This window comes from Alternaria viburni (assembly GCF_023758015.1).
Source record: "Alternaria viburni strain BMP 2772 chromosome Unknown scaffold_26, whole genome shotgun sequence".
NCBI lineage: Eukaryota > Fungi > Ascomycota > Dothideomycetes > Pleosporales > Pleosporaceae > Alternaria > Alternaria viburni.
In genome coordinates, this window is record NW_026055795.1 from 199,747 (window position 1) to 216,292 (window position 16,546).

The 16,546-nt window shown below is 52.6% G+C and overlaps 6 protein-coding genes across 6 annotated transcripts; 3 read left to right on the forward strand and 3 right to left on the reverse strand.

Moving 5' to 3' along the window:
* Positions 1 to 1,618: 1,618 nt before the first annotated feature.
* J4E79_009672 (uncharacterized protein) lies at positions 1,619 to 3,390 on the forward strand (the record flags this gene model as incomplete). Its single annotated transcript, XM_049358515.1, has 2 exons — positions 1,619 to 2,030; positions 2,078 to 3,390. 2 exons carry the CDS (start codon positions 1,619 to 1,621, stop codon positions 3,388 to 3,390), a joined length of 1,725 nt encoding a protein of 574 aa, XP_049206985.1.
* A 1,758-nt stretch (positions 3,391 to 5,148) lies between these two features.
* J4E79_009673 (uncharacterized protein) lies at positions 5,149 to 6,531 on the forward strand (the record flags this gene model as incomplete). The annotated part of the gene is made up of 3 exons (XM_049358516.1): positions 5,149 to 5,794; positions 5,843 to 5,884; positions 5,930 to 6,531. 3 exons carry the CDS (start codon positions 5,149 to 5,151, stop codon positions 6,529 to 6,531), a joined length of 1,290 nt encoding a protein of 429 aa, XP_049206986.1.
* A 1,699-nt stretch (positions 6,532 to 8,230) lies between these two features.
* On the forward strand, positions 8,231 to 10,273 carry J4E79_009674 (uncharacterized protein; the record flags this gene model as incomplete). Its single annotated transcript, XM_049358517.1, has 2 exons — positions 8,231 to 8,426; positions 8,535 to 10,273. 2 exons carry the CDS (start codon positions 8,231 to 8,233, stop codon positions 10,271 to 10,273), a joined length of 1,935 nt encoding a protein of 644 aa, XP_049206987.1.
* A 187-nt stretch (positions 10,274 to 10,460) lies between these two features.
* J4E79_009675 (uncharacterized protein) lies at positions 10,461 to 11,811 on the reverse strand (the record flags this gene model as incomplete). The annotated part of the gene is made up of 2 exons (XM_049358518.1): positions 10,461 to 11,391; positions 11,450 to 11,811. 2 exons carry the CDS (start codon positions 11,809 to 11,811, stop codon positions 10,461 to 10,463), a joined length of 1,293 nt encoding a protein of 430 aa, XP_049206988.1.
* Positions 11,812 to 12,392: 581 nt separating this feature from the next.
* J4E79_009676 (uncharacterized protein) lies at positions 12,393 to 13,697 on the reverse strand (the record flags this gene model as incomplete). Its single annotated transcript, XM_049358519.1, has 1 exon — positions 12,393 to 13,697. The coding sequence occupies one exon, from the start codon at positions 13,695 to 13,697 to the stop codon at positions 12,393 to 12,395; it is 1,305 nt and encodes a 434-aa protein (XP_049206989.1).
* Positions 13,698 to 13,954: 257 nt separating this feature from the next.
* On the reverse strand, positions 13,955 to 15,275 carry J4E79_009677 (uncharacterized protein; the record flags this gene model as incomplete). Its single annotated transcript, XM_049358520.1, has 2 exons — positions 13,955 to 15,166; positions 15,222 to 15,275. The coding sequence occupies 2 exons, from the start codon at positions 15,273 to 15,275 to the stop codon at positions 13,955 to 13,957; spliced, it is 1,266 nt and encodes a 421-aa protein (XP_049206990.1).
* Between the last annotated feature and the right edge of the window lie 1,271 nt (positions 15,276 to 16,546).

Here is a 16,546-nt window from a genome sequence, read left to right on the forward strand (position 1 = left end):
ATGACTCTCCCCCGACTTACAATTTCCGGGCTGCGCATGCGGTCCCATGCCATTGACTTGGTGGACTGAAGATGCAGTTTACAAACAATACACCTGCATTAGACGTCCCGCGAGCAAAGGTCACAAAAGGAGCCGCAATAATACGGAAGGTTCTGGTACATCTTCTGAGTCATGTACTTGGAGCCTGATCTCGAGCCTTAGTAGATCAAGGCCTGCGTTCTCATTTGGGCTAGATGACCAAATGGAAAGGCCACAACCTTTTGGTGACAAGACTACGAACTACAGCACGCCGCATCCAATGCGATACAACGAGCAGGCCTCCATTTGCTGATCGGCAACTCCGAGGTGTCACGGGTGAGTTGAAGAAGGCGAAAAGGAGAGATGTGAAGTCAAGTGTCTTCACATCATGAGAAGATGCCCAACATGCACTTCAGGATAGTGAGGGCTGAGAGCTGAGGTCGAGTGGCGGTTTACAGTTCCACTTCGTGGGAAAAAAATAGCCTGCATACTCAAATATTGAGGTCAGAACGGTCTGGAATAGACGCAGTAGTAGTAGTAGTAGTGACGGTTTATGAGACACATCAGTAATCACATAGCGAGCTGAGCTTGCTAAAATTTTCATGCACCTACTCAAGGTCAGGCCTTCATACGTGATGCGGACTTTCGTAACGCCAAAGGTCGGTGAACGTAGGTTACGAGCCCGTTGAGTATAACGTGACGCGACAAACCTCATCTTATCGGACTGGAAATTATTGCCTTCCAATCACAGTGCGTCATCAAAAGATGATGCGCGACCACGGTACCCACCTCCGGTCTCATCGAAAATCCATCGAGGCTCGAACACACGAAGACAGGGAGAGGCGAACTTGGGCATGTACCCCGACTGTGAGGTTGGGCACACGATCGACGGAGTTATCAGAGAAGCGAGCGAGATTTGCATACGCGAAACATGTCCCCGAAAGACGCTAGTGAGTCGGCAAGTGCTGATTGGCTCGATGGACGGGACAGCGCGTGGCTGAACAACGTTCCGACGTCAACGGTCCGAATTAACATTTTCCTTCGCCGCAAAAGGCCCGTCCTGTCAGGAGAATTGCGACACGAACAGCAAGATTCCTTGAATCTAAGATGAGGGCGACTCGCGGATGTCAACAAACCAAGGCCTGCGCCTGCACCTACGCTGTGACGTCACCACTCTACGCAGAGCATCGGCGGTCGCCGGACTACTTTGAAGATGGAGATGACTGTGTTCGTTGCGTACCGTGGAGTAAGAGAACGAGTTGAAGCTGTGGAGAAGCGCATATGTCTCGTCGCCCAGGTACCGACCATTCTGAGACTCTAGGTAGTATGTACCCGAAGTACATCATAACGGACCAATCCAATAGGGTTCTTTTCCTTACCCGAGTTTTCAGGTCTGCAGGTGTCATCAACGCCCGATCCCCATAGCCTAGGTGCCCATGCCCAAGCTTAGCAGATCATCCCCTTGTTAATGCGTCCCTGCAATCCATATCAGGGACAGTCATGGCTGACCCCAAAAATACCCGTGCGAGGCTGACGCTGTCACAAATACACAACACCAGATCTTACATTTTCGGAGGACATCCATCGTTACCAAGGGACGATGGCTTGCGCAAACGGCTCCAAGCCGTTGCTCCTGCCTTGGGCAAACAACACTGTCTCCGCTGACGGCACTGTCCTCACCAGAGGCATTTCTTTCGCTATCGGCACTCCTCCGCAACCCTTCTCCTTGACGCCATCGACGCTTTCCGACAATCTCTTCATCAACAATGCAGCCGAGTGCGTGGCAGCTACGAACACCAGCTGCATTGGCCAACTCGGTGGCATCTACGATAGTGCAACTTCGACTACGTTCAAAGAGGTAGACTACGCAACATGGACAGGCAGCAGAGAGTCCGTCGATCTGGCATACGCGAGCTCTTACATCTTTTTCGATGATGCCGCCGCGTTTGGTCTGAAACCGGAGGCGAACAAGTTCGCAACCTTTCCCATGTTAACCAATGGATCTACCGATAGTAAGTCCATGAGAAGACTGGGTCGTTACAGCACTGACGCGTTGTAGCAAGCGCAGACGCGCTCATGAAGAACGAGCCAAGCTATCGAGCAACTCTGCCTCTAGGAATGGACTCGAGCTTCTTGAACTACCTCGTGGACGCCGGCCAAGCTTCTTCCCGAACGTATGGACTATGGGCCGGATCAGAATCTGAAGAAGCACCTCAAGATGGCTTGATCGTTGTTGGTGGCTACGACGAAAGCCGTCTCAAAAGTGCAGCCACTACCTTTCCTATGTTTTCCGACTGTCCAACTTGCGCTATCCTTACGGCCATCACGTACGATGTTGGCGGTAAGAGCACCACGCTCTTTGCAGACGCAAAGGACACTCTCGTCGTACATCTAGACCCCTTCTCATCTGACATTAGACTACCAGCTGCAATGTTGGACAACCTTGCTGCAGCAGAGACTACTGCCTTTTGGAACGAAACCTCACGTCACTTCGAGCTTCCTACCGACCCAGCTCCCGCAGGCACCATCACCGTCACTCTGTCAGATATGGGCACCCCCGGCGGCGACGCATCCAAGCCCTCTGTCGCAACTTACAAGTCCGTCATTCCAGCGACTGAGCTCTATAGCCGGCCCCGAGCATACAATGCTGCAGGACTGTACGAAGTGGATAATGCAACAGTCTTCAACATGGCTGTGACGAACCAAACCGGACCTAGTACCATGACCATCGGAACCTTAGGCCTACCCTTCTTCACGCAAAACTACCTCATCGTCGATCCCGATGCGCAAAACTTCCAGCTCGCGCCTGCAGTCGTCACAGCAGCCGACCCCAAAGGCGCTGATGCGAAGGTCAAGCAAGTATGTCGCGTCTTGCCAGGCGCAAAGGCAAAGGCTCAAATCGGCCCTATAGTTGGAGCAGCGATCGGTGGCATCGTCGGTGCACTTCTAATTGTCGCTCTGGTCTGGTGGTTGCGCAGACGCAAGAACAACGCAAACGGCCAACGGCACTCTCGTGGCGAAAGCGACGCACCGACCGCGACATCACAGAACCCAATCGTCCGCCGCATGCCTGACCACGTATCTTTGGATAGCAGCTCTCTCGACTTACCGCGCCAGATGCCTGCTGCACCACCCTCCGCCATGGTGCTAAGCGATGGTACTACGTTCCCATCCCCAATCTCCGGCCGTTCAAAGAGTAAGCTCGGCGGCAAACACGAAGATCCTCGAAGGGGCCTGGTCCATGACAGCTTCAAAAAGGTCGACGAAGAGAATGATGGAAGACTTTTGGACGAGAGACCTATGGGACTGAGCGAGACGATCCATTCACGAGGAACTCTACCGAGGTTGGCAGCGGAGCATACGGTCGAATGATGATAGCGTTCTTGTTATTGCGCATACCCACACCCACACCGGCCTGTTTTCCTTTTTGTCCTTACGACATTGTAATACCCCACTGCAGAACAATGAATAGGAATACGGATATCTACAAACACCCTGCCTGTACAATACCTTCGCCGATGAAGCTGGCTTCAACATAATACAAACTACTGCGTCTTGCAAATGAGCTACCGCTGCTGCACTTCTCCATGCCAGCCCGAACGGTCTTGCCACTGTGCTGAACTTGCATGAGCATTCAGCCCTGAGCCCAAGGCCACCTGCCTAGGTATGCAAGCTGACTGCGCTTTGACTGTGGCGACCTGTGGTCGAAATAGTTTTGAGTTGCCTCGTAGATGCCCAACATGCACAACAAAAGTAGCTCGCGAAAAGACTTCAGCCTCGAGCGCGAAGCTCAGATATTTGGTGGATGCCGATGATGACGCACGGAAGCCTTTCCGTGACAAGCCTCACCCCCTTCAAATGTTGCGACATCTGCGCTAGTCCAGACGAGCTTAGCGCAGCCCCGCGATTGATTTCCGGAAGAGCCGCCTCCCAACCTCGTGGAAGGCGCAACATGGTTTGCTATACGAGCGTCCAGCCTCGGCTTCCCCACCATCGAGAATCCGTCTTCAATGAATCTCGTGCGTTCAGCCCTGAAGAAGTTGTCCTCTTCGTGGCATCGTGCCCTCAGATCAACGACGCACTTACAGATTTTGTCAAACTCGGCAGCTCTCTCCAGCAGGGCACAATGCACCGCCAACCCTTACTTTACTCATCACGACTACTCGCGAGGCTTCTACTACGTACGCAGATCTATACCGCTGGGTCACTACAGTAACAGTACGCAAGAGAAAGATTCTGGCCTTGCAATGACGTGTACTACCGGGTTCACGTCGGCAGTGCATTCTAAAAAGAGCACGTTCGAAACTTTCCACGGGCAACTGCAGCATCGAGATATAGTTTCGCCCCCGAAGTCCTCAAGCTAGCCCAGCCCCACTGCCTCGTGGAAGCGCGTCATTCCGTTTGGTGCTAGCTGACCTGTCGTGGGTACGTTCTGGTGAAAGCTGGCATGCCTTGTACAATGGCTTATGATCGGCGCTGAATCTGACTTTCACCAGGAAGCAAAGATCTAGAGCATGGATCACGAGATCGGAGGCGGAGCTACGGGACTGACGACCTGTGAGATTTCGGTCGCATATTCAATGAATACGCCTACAGTACGAAGAGCACCAAAGACTGATGAGCTCAAGTGTTGGAACTGAGATGGCTCGTGCCATGCTCTTCGAACAGGCGACACGAAGATTCTATGAGTACGAGTCCTTCCGCGCTCACCTGCGCGATAGGTGTGATGGAAAGATGCGACATAGTCTCGCATGTATCTACAACAGTCCTATCCGTTGAACGACCGTTCATGTCGCAGGCGACCACGACTTCGCTCGACCGTCAGCAGCGCGTACCCGCATTCGCTTCAAATCTACGATGAATGAATGTGTAGAACCATATGGGTGAAAGTGCTTGTCGCAGATGGCTCTCGAGCCATGGCTCTCCACGGTGGGGACTCGATGGAGCGATCAATATTATTCACAGCAACCCTGAGAGGATAGAAGTACTACCCACTACAGGAATTGGCAACCTCCACCGACTTTATCCAAGCACTCACTCGTAGTCATGAGCTCAACTGCTCCCTTGGAGGTGTATATCAAGCGAGCCTTAGGAGATCCCACTGCCACTATATTCAGGCCCAGCATTCACATGCCACCGCCATATTTGATCAAGGGGAGGTTCAACTACATCTTGACCTTCCGGGGCTGCTTCAATCCGCCTCATCAAGGACACAAGGAAACATTATGCCACGCCTTCTTTCGAGGTGGGGAGGGTATACACCTGATAGCCGCCATCATCTTCCCTTTGGACGACTATTCCGTAGCCTCTAAGTACAGACGCGGAAAACCGGGCTCCAAGGACCTAGTTCTCACCCTACAAGAGCGTCTTAACCTCATCAACAATAGTGGTCTCCATGGTGGCTGGCACTGGTGTCACCCACGTGGTGAGCCAGGCTCCGAAGCATTCAAGGACCGACTCATATCAGAGGCCGCAAAAGATGGCTTCAACATACGGTTCATCACTTTAATTGGACCTGATCACGTTGATCAAGAATATGGGTCCCTCGGATACTGGGGGCCTACTATAGTCGTTGGTACTGGGGATCCAGAACGCACCAGCCTACGCATGGAGACGGAAACGGGACTACGAAAATTGACAGCTTACAACGACTGGCGCACCGAAACACTCGAAGAACTTTTTATCCAGCAGTTGGGAGCTGGCGGTAACTTGACGTGGCTGGAGCAGAAGTTATCAATGCTTTTTCCGCGCGCAATGACGAACCTTCCGGGCGACCGTACGTACGATGCCATGTCTTGCACAACCACAGCTAATCTTGATCCAGGTGACGAGCGGCTCCAGATGATCAAGGATCGACTACGTACAGGTATCTGGCGCCTTGGACAGACGCGAATGTGTCACCGCTCTACAGGACCACCTACAGAATGGCTGCGTTACGTGCCCACACGCTTCTTCGGTATGACAGGCGGTGTCTGGTTTCTCGGCTACAAAGAGGAGCCACTATCATCAACACGACTTCGCCGCGCGCTTGCAGCCTCCAATGATGGAGAACCGCTCAGCAAATTCATCACGGACGTTGCACTCAGCCCACGGCTGCTAACCCAATATGTAAAGGCGCACGCCGCTGCTGATACGACCCCTAAACGCAAACGTCCCGCGGAAGAGGACAAAGGAGCTGAGGCGAAACGCGTGGAGCGAGAAGGACAACAACGCCAGTTCAAGAGGCTAAAGCAAGACTTTGCGCGAAACGAGAATGCGTACAAAGCCAACCAAAGGATTGCGTGGCGAAGTCGAGAGAAGAGCGATTTCCGTGATTGGAACCGATTGGAATGGCAGGACCGTAGGGATGTTTATAAAGCAGAGCGCGCCATGACTCAGGACTGGAAGACACTGAAAGATCCAATTAGGAAGGAGAATATCTTGTTCCAGTATTTGGAGAAGATGCTTAGAGAGAGGAAAAGGAGTGCGGATGCGCGTGCTAAGGTTGCGGCGGCAAAGCCAGACCATGCATAGATATCCTTCTCGTAAGGATGCAACATTGAACATCATGCTTCATAGTACACAAATCTCTGTTCTACGGTTTGTAATTGGCGCTCTCAGGTGCAACAATGGGATTCGGCATGCGCTCCGACGCGATAGGTGTAGAATAAAAAGGCTGACATCGCGGGACTGCTTACATGGATGGCTACACGAAAGAGTGGATGTCGCATTGTGGACGACGGTGATACCTGTGATACAATAAGCCTCGCGGAATGCAACTCTGATTGGTATCGCGATCTACGTTCAGGTTGGTAGACGCAGCGCCGGTCAGATCATGTGGGGCCTGCTTACATAATTCACGTGGCTGGCTTGTGAGCTGGACGCGTCCGACGCGACACCCCTCTTCATCCTTCCATCTCCGCTTTCACCGTCCCCATGTACCTCGAGCATATGCGCATCAAAATCTCGCGACTTCAGTTCAGATCGAGCGTATCAGCTCCTCGTCATGGATCGGACTTTGTCCAAATCAAGGTCCTCATATTGCGATGAGCAGCGTCTCCCTGGGTATCCATGTATGCCTTCAACGGGCGATACTCTGACGACACAGCCCCACCTCAACAAAACATGCCGTCATCTCCTTCATCAAGCACGATGGAATGACTACGATTCTACCTCATCGGCAAAGGAGGCTCCAGTTCCTACGACACTAGCCAGTAGCTAGATGCACATGCCAAAACACGGGTTCAGCGGCACCTAAAACTCAACAGGAACATCAGCTCTGGCAGATGACAGCGCGCAACATGTTTGGTGATACCAAATAACCTTCTTCATACGCGTAGGTCCTCCTGGGTGGCCAGATACTTTTGCATGTACCGAGCAAGTCCGTGTTGTCCTCCACCGGTCATTCTCACGGTGGCTTAGCTTCCCCGCACTTCTGGAAAGCGCTCTTCGAGCCGTCGCATTGGCACCTATCATTGGCATTGTCAACAATGCGACATCACCTGTAAGCTCCGGCCCGACGCGCTGGGCGTGCTTACATTGAAGTACGTGGATCGACGTTGGACCGTGATCTGGCGTTGCCCCAGGCTCGGCAATGACGATTCTGCCTTGGCTAGACATAGCCTTCCACTTTACGAGGATGCCCACGCGTTCTCATGCGGTGCCACACATCGCCTTCTTCTATCAAGCCTTGGTGGTACCAAGACTGTGGCAAAGTACATCGCCATGCTGCACGTGTTGTTCCGCCACCCCGTCGTCGTCTGCTCGCGTAAGCAAAGCAGCCTTCGTCCTACACACCCACCGGATCTTATACCACTCTTGCAATGGACCGGGATCCAGGATTGATCGCAAACAGCTCCAAGCTTATCTAGAAACTCTGTACGACATGAAAGGCGAGCATCACCGGTTTTCTCGGAGTCAGCCGGAAATCACGGCGTGGCTGACAGCAAGTCTTGGGCTACTTTGACTTGCTCTTTCCAACATGAGACGGCTTTTACCAAGGCGCAGGAAGTCTATACCCAAGGTCTTGGCTTCCGCTGCCTTGGTTCAGCTTCCGGTGGCAGTATGATGGACATGATATAAAGAGATGTACTCACTCTCGTCACATCTGCTGTACCTTCTGATCATCTCAGTGCCGTGTAGCCCCATCGCTCTATTCTGGGCTGAGCTTCCCTAACAGTATTGCAACTGTCTGTAGTGATCATACCAGAGGAAAAGCAAGTAAAGCTTCAACATGCGGTACCTCACAGCCGCCAAGGCATCTGCATATGCCTTGCTTTCGTTCTCGTCCATCGCCTCTGCCTGGCCAACGTACAATTTGCACAACTCTCAGTTCGCGAAACGCCAAGGCCCAGGAGATCTTCCTTCCCAGGGAGGTCAAACTGAAGAACCAGTCTTCAACGAAGAGTACGACTTCATCGTCGCAGGTGGTACGTTCTACTCCTTGTTCGCCACGGGGATCATCGGCAAACGGATCATAGCCGTCGATACTGTCCACAGGGTCGGACACTTTCGAAGACCTTGCTAACACCAAGCAGGAGGAACAGCTGGTCTTGTCCTGGCCAATCGCCTTACTGAGTCTGGTCACTTCTCCGTGCTCGTTCTCGAAGCTGGGCCCAGTCCCGAACAGGTTCTGGCATACGAATCGCCTGGCGGCAACCAGTTTATCAAAGGCAGTGTAATCGACTGGGGTCTGCTTACCACACCGCAAGAGCATCTGAACAACCGCACCCTTCAGTATCTCCGCGGACGAACTCTCGGTGGCTCGAGCACGACCAACGGTCTTTACTACGCGCGAGGCTCAGCCAGCGTGTATGATCATTGGGCCGAATTGGGTAACCCTGGATGGAGCTGGAACGATGTCTACCGCCTCTTCAAGAAGAGTACGAAGTTGAATGCGCCCACCTCAACGGCGGAGCTTTCGGCGTTCAGCCAAGAGTACAAGACGTTCAATGAAGATGCTTATAGTGACGGGCCGCTCCAGCTAGGGTTCCAGGGATACGTTCCACCATCTACCGAAGGATTCGTCGTTGCTTGCAGCGAAGCTGCCGACATTCCTATCGTCGAGGATCTCAACCTCGGAGACGGCGAGGGTGTCAAGCATGGAACGACGACCATGGACAGCATGCTGCGAAGGAGCTCCAGCTACGACAGCTTCTATCAGCAAGCTCGCAACCGAACGAACCTTAGGGTACTACATGACGCTCCCGTCACTGGCATTGTCATGAGCAAGCCATCTTCGACGAACTCCACTAGCAAGCCACGTGCCATTGGTGTCAGCTACATCAACCAAATCACTGGTTTCGTGAGCCAAGCCAGAGCGCGAAACGAAGTCATTGTCAGCATGGGGGCCTTCCACTCGCCTCAGCTCCTCATGGTCTCCGGTATTGGTCCGGCCGACGAACTCGAGAAGGTTGGCATCACGCCTGTCGTCGTCAATGAGAATGTTGGCCATCATCTCAATGACCACTCAGTCTTCAGTATCATGGCGCGTGCCCAGGACAACGCTTCCACCACGGATATGTCTCGCACACCCCAAAATCTGCGCGCTGCTCAGGAAGCATTCTACCAAAACCTCACCGGCCAATACACTGCTCCCTCCGGTGTCACGAACGGCTTCCAAAAGCTCAGCGAGCAGCAGCTACGCGACATCGGCGCTCAGGCTGTCATCGACGCTGGCCTAGCGAACCAGACCCACATCGAGTATCTATTCGAGAGCGTATGGTACCCGTGGATTCCAACACCATACTGGGCGCCGCTATCAAACGACTCCTACATCTCAGTCACCGCATCAAGCATGGTCCAGCTCTCCCGCGGTACAGTCAGCCTCCGCAGTGCCTCCATGTCCGACAGCCCCCTCATCAACAGCAACTACTATGCCGACCTCACCGACAGCGCCATTGGTATCGCTTCATTCAAGTACCTCCGCGCTATCCTTCGCCACCCGGCCTTGTCGCGCTTCACTATCGGCCCGAATTCTGGCGAAGTCAGCCCTGGTCCGGCTGTTGCTGATGACGACGACGAAGCTATCCTAGAGTATATCAAGGCGAATACCATTCCCAACTGGCATGCTACTGGTACGAATCAGATGCTGCCGCAGGAAGATGGTGGTGTTGTGGATAGTAGGTTGAGGGTGTATGGTGTCGATGGATTGAGAGTTATTGATTGCAGTATTGTGCCGGTACTTCCGGATGCTAATATCTTGGCGAGTATCTATATGGTGGCTGAGAAGGGTAGTGAGATGATCAGGGAAGACTGGGGTGACGCGATGTATTAATGAGTATAGAAGTGAGAGGAGATTCTTTGATATTCTACTAGAAGAAGTATGAATCCTTATGGCCACTGAACATGAGCTGTGCGAACACGTCCTTGACTGCGGTACTTGTTCCCATCCATGTATTCCATCTATCCAGAATCACGGTGAAGTATACCGTCGCACGCACCCAGAGATGCTCACAACCCTCCTACATACCACGTGCCCACATCACGATGGCTTCCGCCTCCTTGCGGACGACGGGGTCGTTCGGTACGAGTGACATAGCTCCGCGGATGAGTTCCAGAGCGTTGACAGCCTCCCATCTCTCGCCCCAAAGTCGCATGCACACAGCTTCGCGGTACAGGATCTTTGCCTGGAGCATTGGGGGGCACACCCATGTATATCCCTCTTTCCAATATCCTGGATGAGCACACTTGATAGATGCTGTAAGGCTGATCATGGCGATTCTCCTATGGGACTGCCGAACTGCCAGCGGTATAGACGCGTTCTTCGAGTCGGGGCCCCACAACATGATGTTGACGAGAGCTGAATTGAGTCCAAGTGAGCACTGCAGCTCAGCCATTTGGTCGATCCAAGGCTCGCCGCCAACCTCGATGAGCTTGTTCCAGGAGTTGCCCTCGCGCATACGTTCGATCTCATGCATGCTTGTTCCCCAAGCGGAGAACGCATCCATCAGTCCACCTTCGCGGTAGTGTTGCGCACCGCGCTCTTTGCTCTTTTTCTTAAGCTCGATGATTTCGTATGGATCATCCCACTTTTCCGACATCATCAGCTCTTTCAGGGCCGTTGCGACATCGGGTAAGACAGCACCATGCACTTCGACGTCTTTGAAGTCTCGCAGGCCTGTCAGTGCGTAGAGCAGGTCCCTCTGAGTAGCCTCGGAGAAGAATTCTGTCAGGTCGTCTTGGTACCATGGGCGTTCATGAGCGAGCATCGGAGCTACAGTTATGATGAAAGTCGCATTCTTGGCAAGCCCTGGCACGACGGTCTTTGCCATGTCGAAGCTGCCGCAGAACTTGGAAAGTTCACGGCCTAGGATGACTACGCTTGCTGGTTGACTAACGCCTGCGTACGAGATCTCCGAATCTGCGGAAGGCATAGTGATATCGATAAGTTGTCTGCAATAGAGTGTTAGAAAGCAGAGTCGATATGACAAACAGTGCGACTTTGACGTACTCGTTGAACTCTGCTGCGCGTTTTCCACTCGCGATGACTGGGACATTTTGGCCAGCGATGAGGTTGTTGAGAGTGAGACCACCCGGGCAGCTGATCCGAACGAATCTGTTGGTCTTGACCATGACGTCGTAGGCTTCACGATGAACCTGGCTGTTTACACGAAGGATAGTAGGGTCGTTCCACTGCTGAGCGAAGACAAGCTTGACCAGGAAGTTCTCCTTGCTGAACAGCTCCTCGGGAATTACCCGGGCAGGAGGTGGGGTGGGTCCAAACGAGCAGAGCAGCAAATTATAGACTTTGTTTCTGAGCTCTCCAGGAAGGTCCATGAAGCGAAAGGGCGTGTCGGCATCGGCGGTAGCCATATTGGCGTCGACTGTGGCAGTCATTTTCGCGACTATTGAGTCGGAGTCGAGTGAGGAGTTGTTGTGCAAAGGTTGAAGGTGGGGGCAGTCTGTGGTTTGCTTTCCCACGTGCGTGCAAGGCGGCCTAGCGCTTGATAAACAAACCTTGGAGTCCGAGCGTGGCGGTGACGCAGCGGCAGCTCACTAAGGCGCACGTAGGAGGCGAGAAAGAACTAAACGAGCATTTACTACGTCATTGGTGTGACCTTGTTTCGCATTGCACAGGATATTGTAGGTAGTCTCGGGTTAAGAAAACATGAAGGTCTAGGGCACACAGCTGCATTGCGATTATATACCATGTTGCTCAACTACGTTGTGCGTGCGTTCAAGTATTAGCACTTCATCAAAGCAAAAGAAGACATGAAGAACGGTACGCACAGCTACACAATTAACAGATGGAGTAGACGAATAGAGGGAATATCGGATCAACTTCAAACACTTTATTCGTACATGTATCTGCTAAAGAGTTCTGCCTGAGACGCAGAAACGTAGGTCCAAGCGCGTCTCGTGAGAAAAGACTGAATGTGAACGCAACCGTTACATTACATATCGATTGTAATGTCTCCATTGTCAGACAGATGGATGCGAATCGAATCCCCATCGGCATCGAAGTGGCTGCCAGAAGCACTCCATCTGAGTATGGCGTCATGTACTTTCATGATATCTCTGTCGCGAGGCGAGAGTTCGAGAGCGACTTCCATGAACTCGAGTGCGAGGCCCGCGTTGCGACTATTGCCGCCTAGGAGAATCATTATCGCTTGTCGGTAGAGTAGCTTAGCAAATCGAGCATCTGAGGGCTCCCATTCGCGACCTTTTTGCCAAAGATTTGGCTCCATGCATTCTCCCACGGCGGTCATGGTACGCTTTAAGATCATGTCGAGAGCGTCCATAAGCCCTCCATGTTTGCCGTTCTCCATCTCGTCGTTGAACATCGCTATGATAGCGTAGCAGAGACCCAGGCAGCATGAGAACCTTAGCTCAATCATTGCATCGACGAATGAATCTCCTCCCAACAAGACGAGGTTGCCCCACGACGAAGATTCGCGGATACGGCCGATCTCCACCAAACACTCATTCCATGACCCTAATACTTCCCTGCGAGAGTCATAGTCCCACTTCACATCAGCGTGATCTTTCAGTCCTTGGAGTTGGTGAAAAGTCTCAACAGGATCCGACCATTCATCCTTGCACATGTCCGCCGCCGTTGCGATCGCAATTTCGGACGACACGCGACCGTGTACGTGGACATTCTTGAAGCCCCGCATGTAGGTCTTGAATGGGTCGAGCAGGCTGAGTTGTATTTCTTCCGAGACGAAGGCGTCGAAGGAATCTTTGTAGACTGGAGTGGGCTCGCCGAGCAGGGGCGCAACGTCCACGTCGATTGTGAGACTTGTATCAAAACCGCTTCGATTGATGTTTTCACAGAGAAGTTGTAAGTCTCCGGCGAGGAGCATGACGCTCATGGGCGGCTCATGCGAAGGCGTTGACGTCGATAACGTTACTGATAGCATGTGGCCCTTGAACTGAGAGATATGCAGATCATTGAGGGTGATGACCGACACATCACCCTCCTGTAGGATTTCCATCAATGGTAAAGGCAGATATGCGCGGACAGCGACGAAACGATTCACCTTCACCATGACATCGTAGGCTTCAAGATGGACTCGACGACTGGTGGAGAGGATGGCTGTGTCGGCGCGGTGGCCATCAGATGCAATAGGCAAATGGAAGTTGTCGACAGTCTGCTCGACTGGGTACCCGAACGAACATAGCAACAGGGTGTAGACTTGATTGCGCAGTTCTCCGGGTAAGTCCATGAAGCGGAAGGGTTGAGCGAACTTGGACATTATAGCGACTGCGCGCCACTTCTGATGGCGGAAGTGGTCTCGGAGCTTTAACGAAACAGTTCTTTTCGAGGCAACGTAGAAACAACGACAGGTAGAATCAATTTCGGGATCTGTAGCGAGCTATGAAGCACGAGCCACCAGGTCCTAGCTTTCCCAGGCACCAGTGCGGGAAGCCAATACCCTATGATCGCTTCGTAGGAGCCAGTAGATGACTATGAAAGGCGTTCGAGCGCGTATTGAAGTCGTTGGATACGGAATCAAAGCCGTTGTATCCACCCCAGTATGTTCTCACGCTCTCTCAGAAGTACACCGTCACCCGGCTGTGACAGAAGAGCTTTATCGATGAAGCTCAAAGCGCGATTCGCATTCTGCGGGTTCCCTTCCAGCCTCATGAACATTGCGTACCGATACCGCAGCTTGGCGAACTGCTGAAGCGAAGGTCTGTACTTATAATCCGGTTTCCAGAAGCCTGGCTTCAACGACCGAGTTGCAGAGTTCAGCGCGCCATCCGCCAACAGTTCGGCCCCAAACGCGTTCTTCTGCATATTTGCGATTTGAACGTGGGCGATGTTAAGCTGCATCAGAAAGTATAGCGGAGCGAGTTCCGCAACGAACGCATCACCTCCCTTGCGAATTAGATTTGGCCAGGAACTGGACTCACGTAACTGCTCTAGATCGTAAACGGCGTCCTGCCAACCAATGACGGCCTCCTCAAATTGGCGGTCTTTGAACTGTTGTGACCCGCGATCTTTCGCGGCCGCAAACTCGGCGAGAACAGCCGCCGGATTGAAACATCTGTCTTGCCCAAGACTTTGACGAACGGTAGCTGCCAGAGCACTGTCGACATGGCCATTGATGTCGACGGCCCCGTATCCAAACAGATTGGCCATAAATGGCGTGAACAGTGTTTCCTGCGTCTTCTTGGTGAAGAAACCGTTGAGGTCGGGTGATAGTGTGTTACTTGACGCAACGTCTAAGACAGGCGCCATGGTGATTGAGATCTTGATCTTTTCACTGAACCCCGGATCATGTAAGTCCCCATCGTTTAATGCCTTGCAAAACCGGTCCAGATCGCTGTAAAGGATCATCGCGGTGACAGGTTCACGTAGGCTCTCGGGTTCAACTGGGGAACGAGCGAATCGTGGTTGTTTGAAACCAATGTGCACACCAAGCACGTATCCCTTGAATCTATCAACAATGTCTCTGTCGATGGCGATCATTCGGACCGCTTGGCCTGCCATAGCAAGGCGCATAGGAAGCCCTCGCGACGATGTGACCTTTACGAAGCGATTGGTTTTGACCATGACACTATAAGCCTCGCGGTATGTTTCTTTGGATACACGCAGTATCGCGGTCTCGACCTGATGTTCTGCGAGTGTCGCGGTGAGAAAGGACGAGGGCTGTATCGTGACGGTGGTTGGTGGTGGGCTGAAGCTGCATAATGCGATACGATAGATCTTGTTGCGTATCTGCGGAAAATAGGAGTCAGCACGCATCATATTGAGGAGATTCGAAGAGTCCTACCTCTCCGGGGAGGTCGCGAAAGCGGAATGGGGTCGACGGCGTCGGGCCAGCCATCGCGGATACGGCAAGTCGGGAAATTGCCTGGTAAATTGGAAGAAAGAGAGGTTATATGGACAATGGTTTTGTCGATGGCAGCAAGATCTGCTTCAGCCTGATACTCGAATTTGGAGTTGGATGCTGTGTCAGTAAAAAGACGCGGGGAAGCTTACACGCTAATTTGAGGTTTCACGCTAAACGCGAAGACATGTGACTTAGCGCGACGAGGTTTGTCAGTTACCCCTCTGTTGCGCATCCTCCTATACCTAACCAATACGTCCTCCTGAACGCAGTCTGAAGTTTGGTTTCGATACCGTTGCAAGTCGCACCACAATCGAACGTTACCGTATTTGTACGTTCAACGCCCTCCAACACAACAACAAAAGCTACTTAGCGCGGCCTCTGTGCGGTCTACGAGCTCCAGAGCGACAACGTTGCGGCTCACGTCGCTCCGCACGACCAAACGTACTGCGGCCTTTATACACTCAATCGCTATCCCCTGTGGACGCTAGAATATAGCTCTTCCGGCCTTGCAAAACGATCGATGCCATTTAGTCCACGTTATGCGTGAGTAGACTACCTTCCACGATAAACATTGTCTTTTTCACGTGCAGCACGTTCCGCATCCTCCCCTACACTGCTGTGTCCCGTTTCATATAGCATTAGCGCGGTAGGTGCAGCCTTGAAGGTAGCACGGACAGTCGCCAGGGCCAAGACTTCGTTCTCCCCGCCGGAGTCCCTCTCTGCGCACACGAGCAGTACAGTGTTGTCTTCTGTTGATCTCTCGTCCATGATGGCAAAAAGGTCCGTAAAGATTTCCGACTCTGTATCCTCGCGAAGCTTCAAGAGCAGTTGGTGACATTCCTGGGGCGTCTTTCCAATGAATGGGGAGTTTGGGTCGCTTCCGTCTTGTCCTGGTACCCCTGATGCCTCGTCGTAATAATCGTCAACGCTGTCCACGAAAACAATTCGCCACATGTCGACCTCGTCGCGAGTTTCCTTGATGAAAAGATCTATAGTCTGCAACCCTCGCTTGAAGTCAGTGCTGAGCCGAAGCTAGGGAGAGGATACACCCCACTGACCTCTTCGGGTAGCCGGGCGGCGCAAACTACAGGGTACATTAAACCCATTTTTCGAAGTTTAGGCGGAAGGGAGATCAGAAAGATCAGGTATCGACCAGGACGAAAGAATTCAGCAAGCTCTCACGTTAGTACAGTGGTATGAACATTCGGCGTGATCGAAGGAGAACGTGTGTAACACAGCATGTGGGATTTTAGCAATGTGACGTA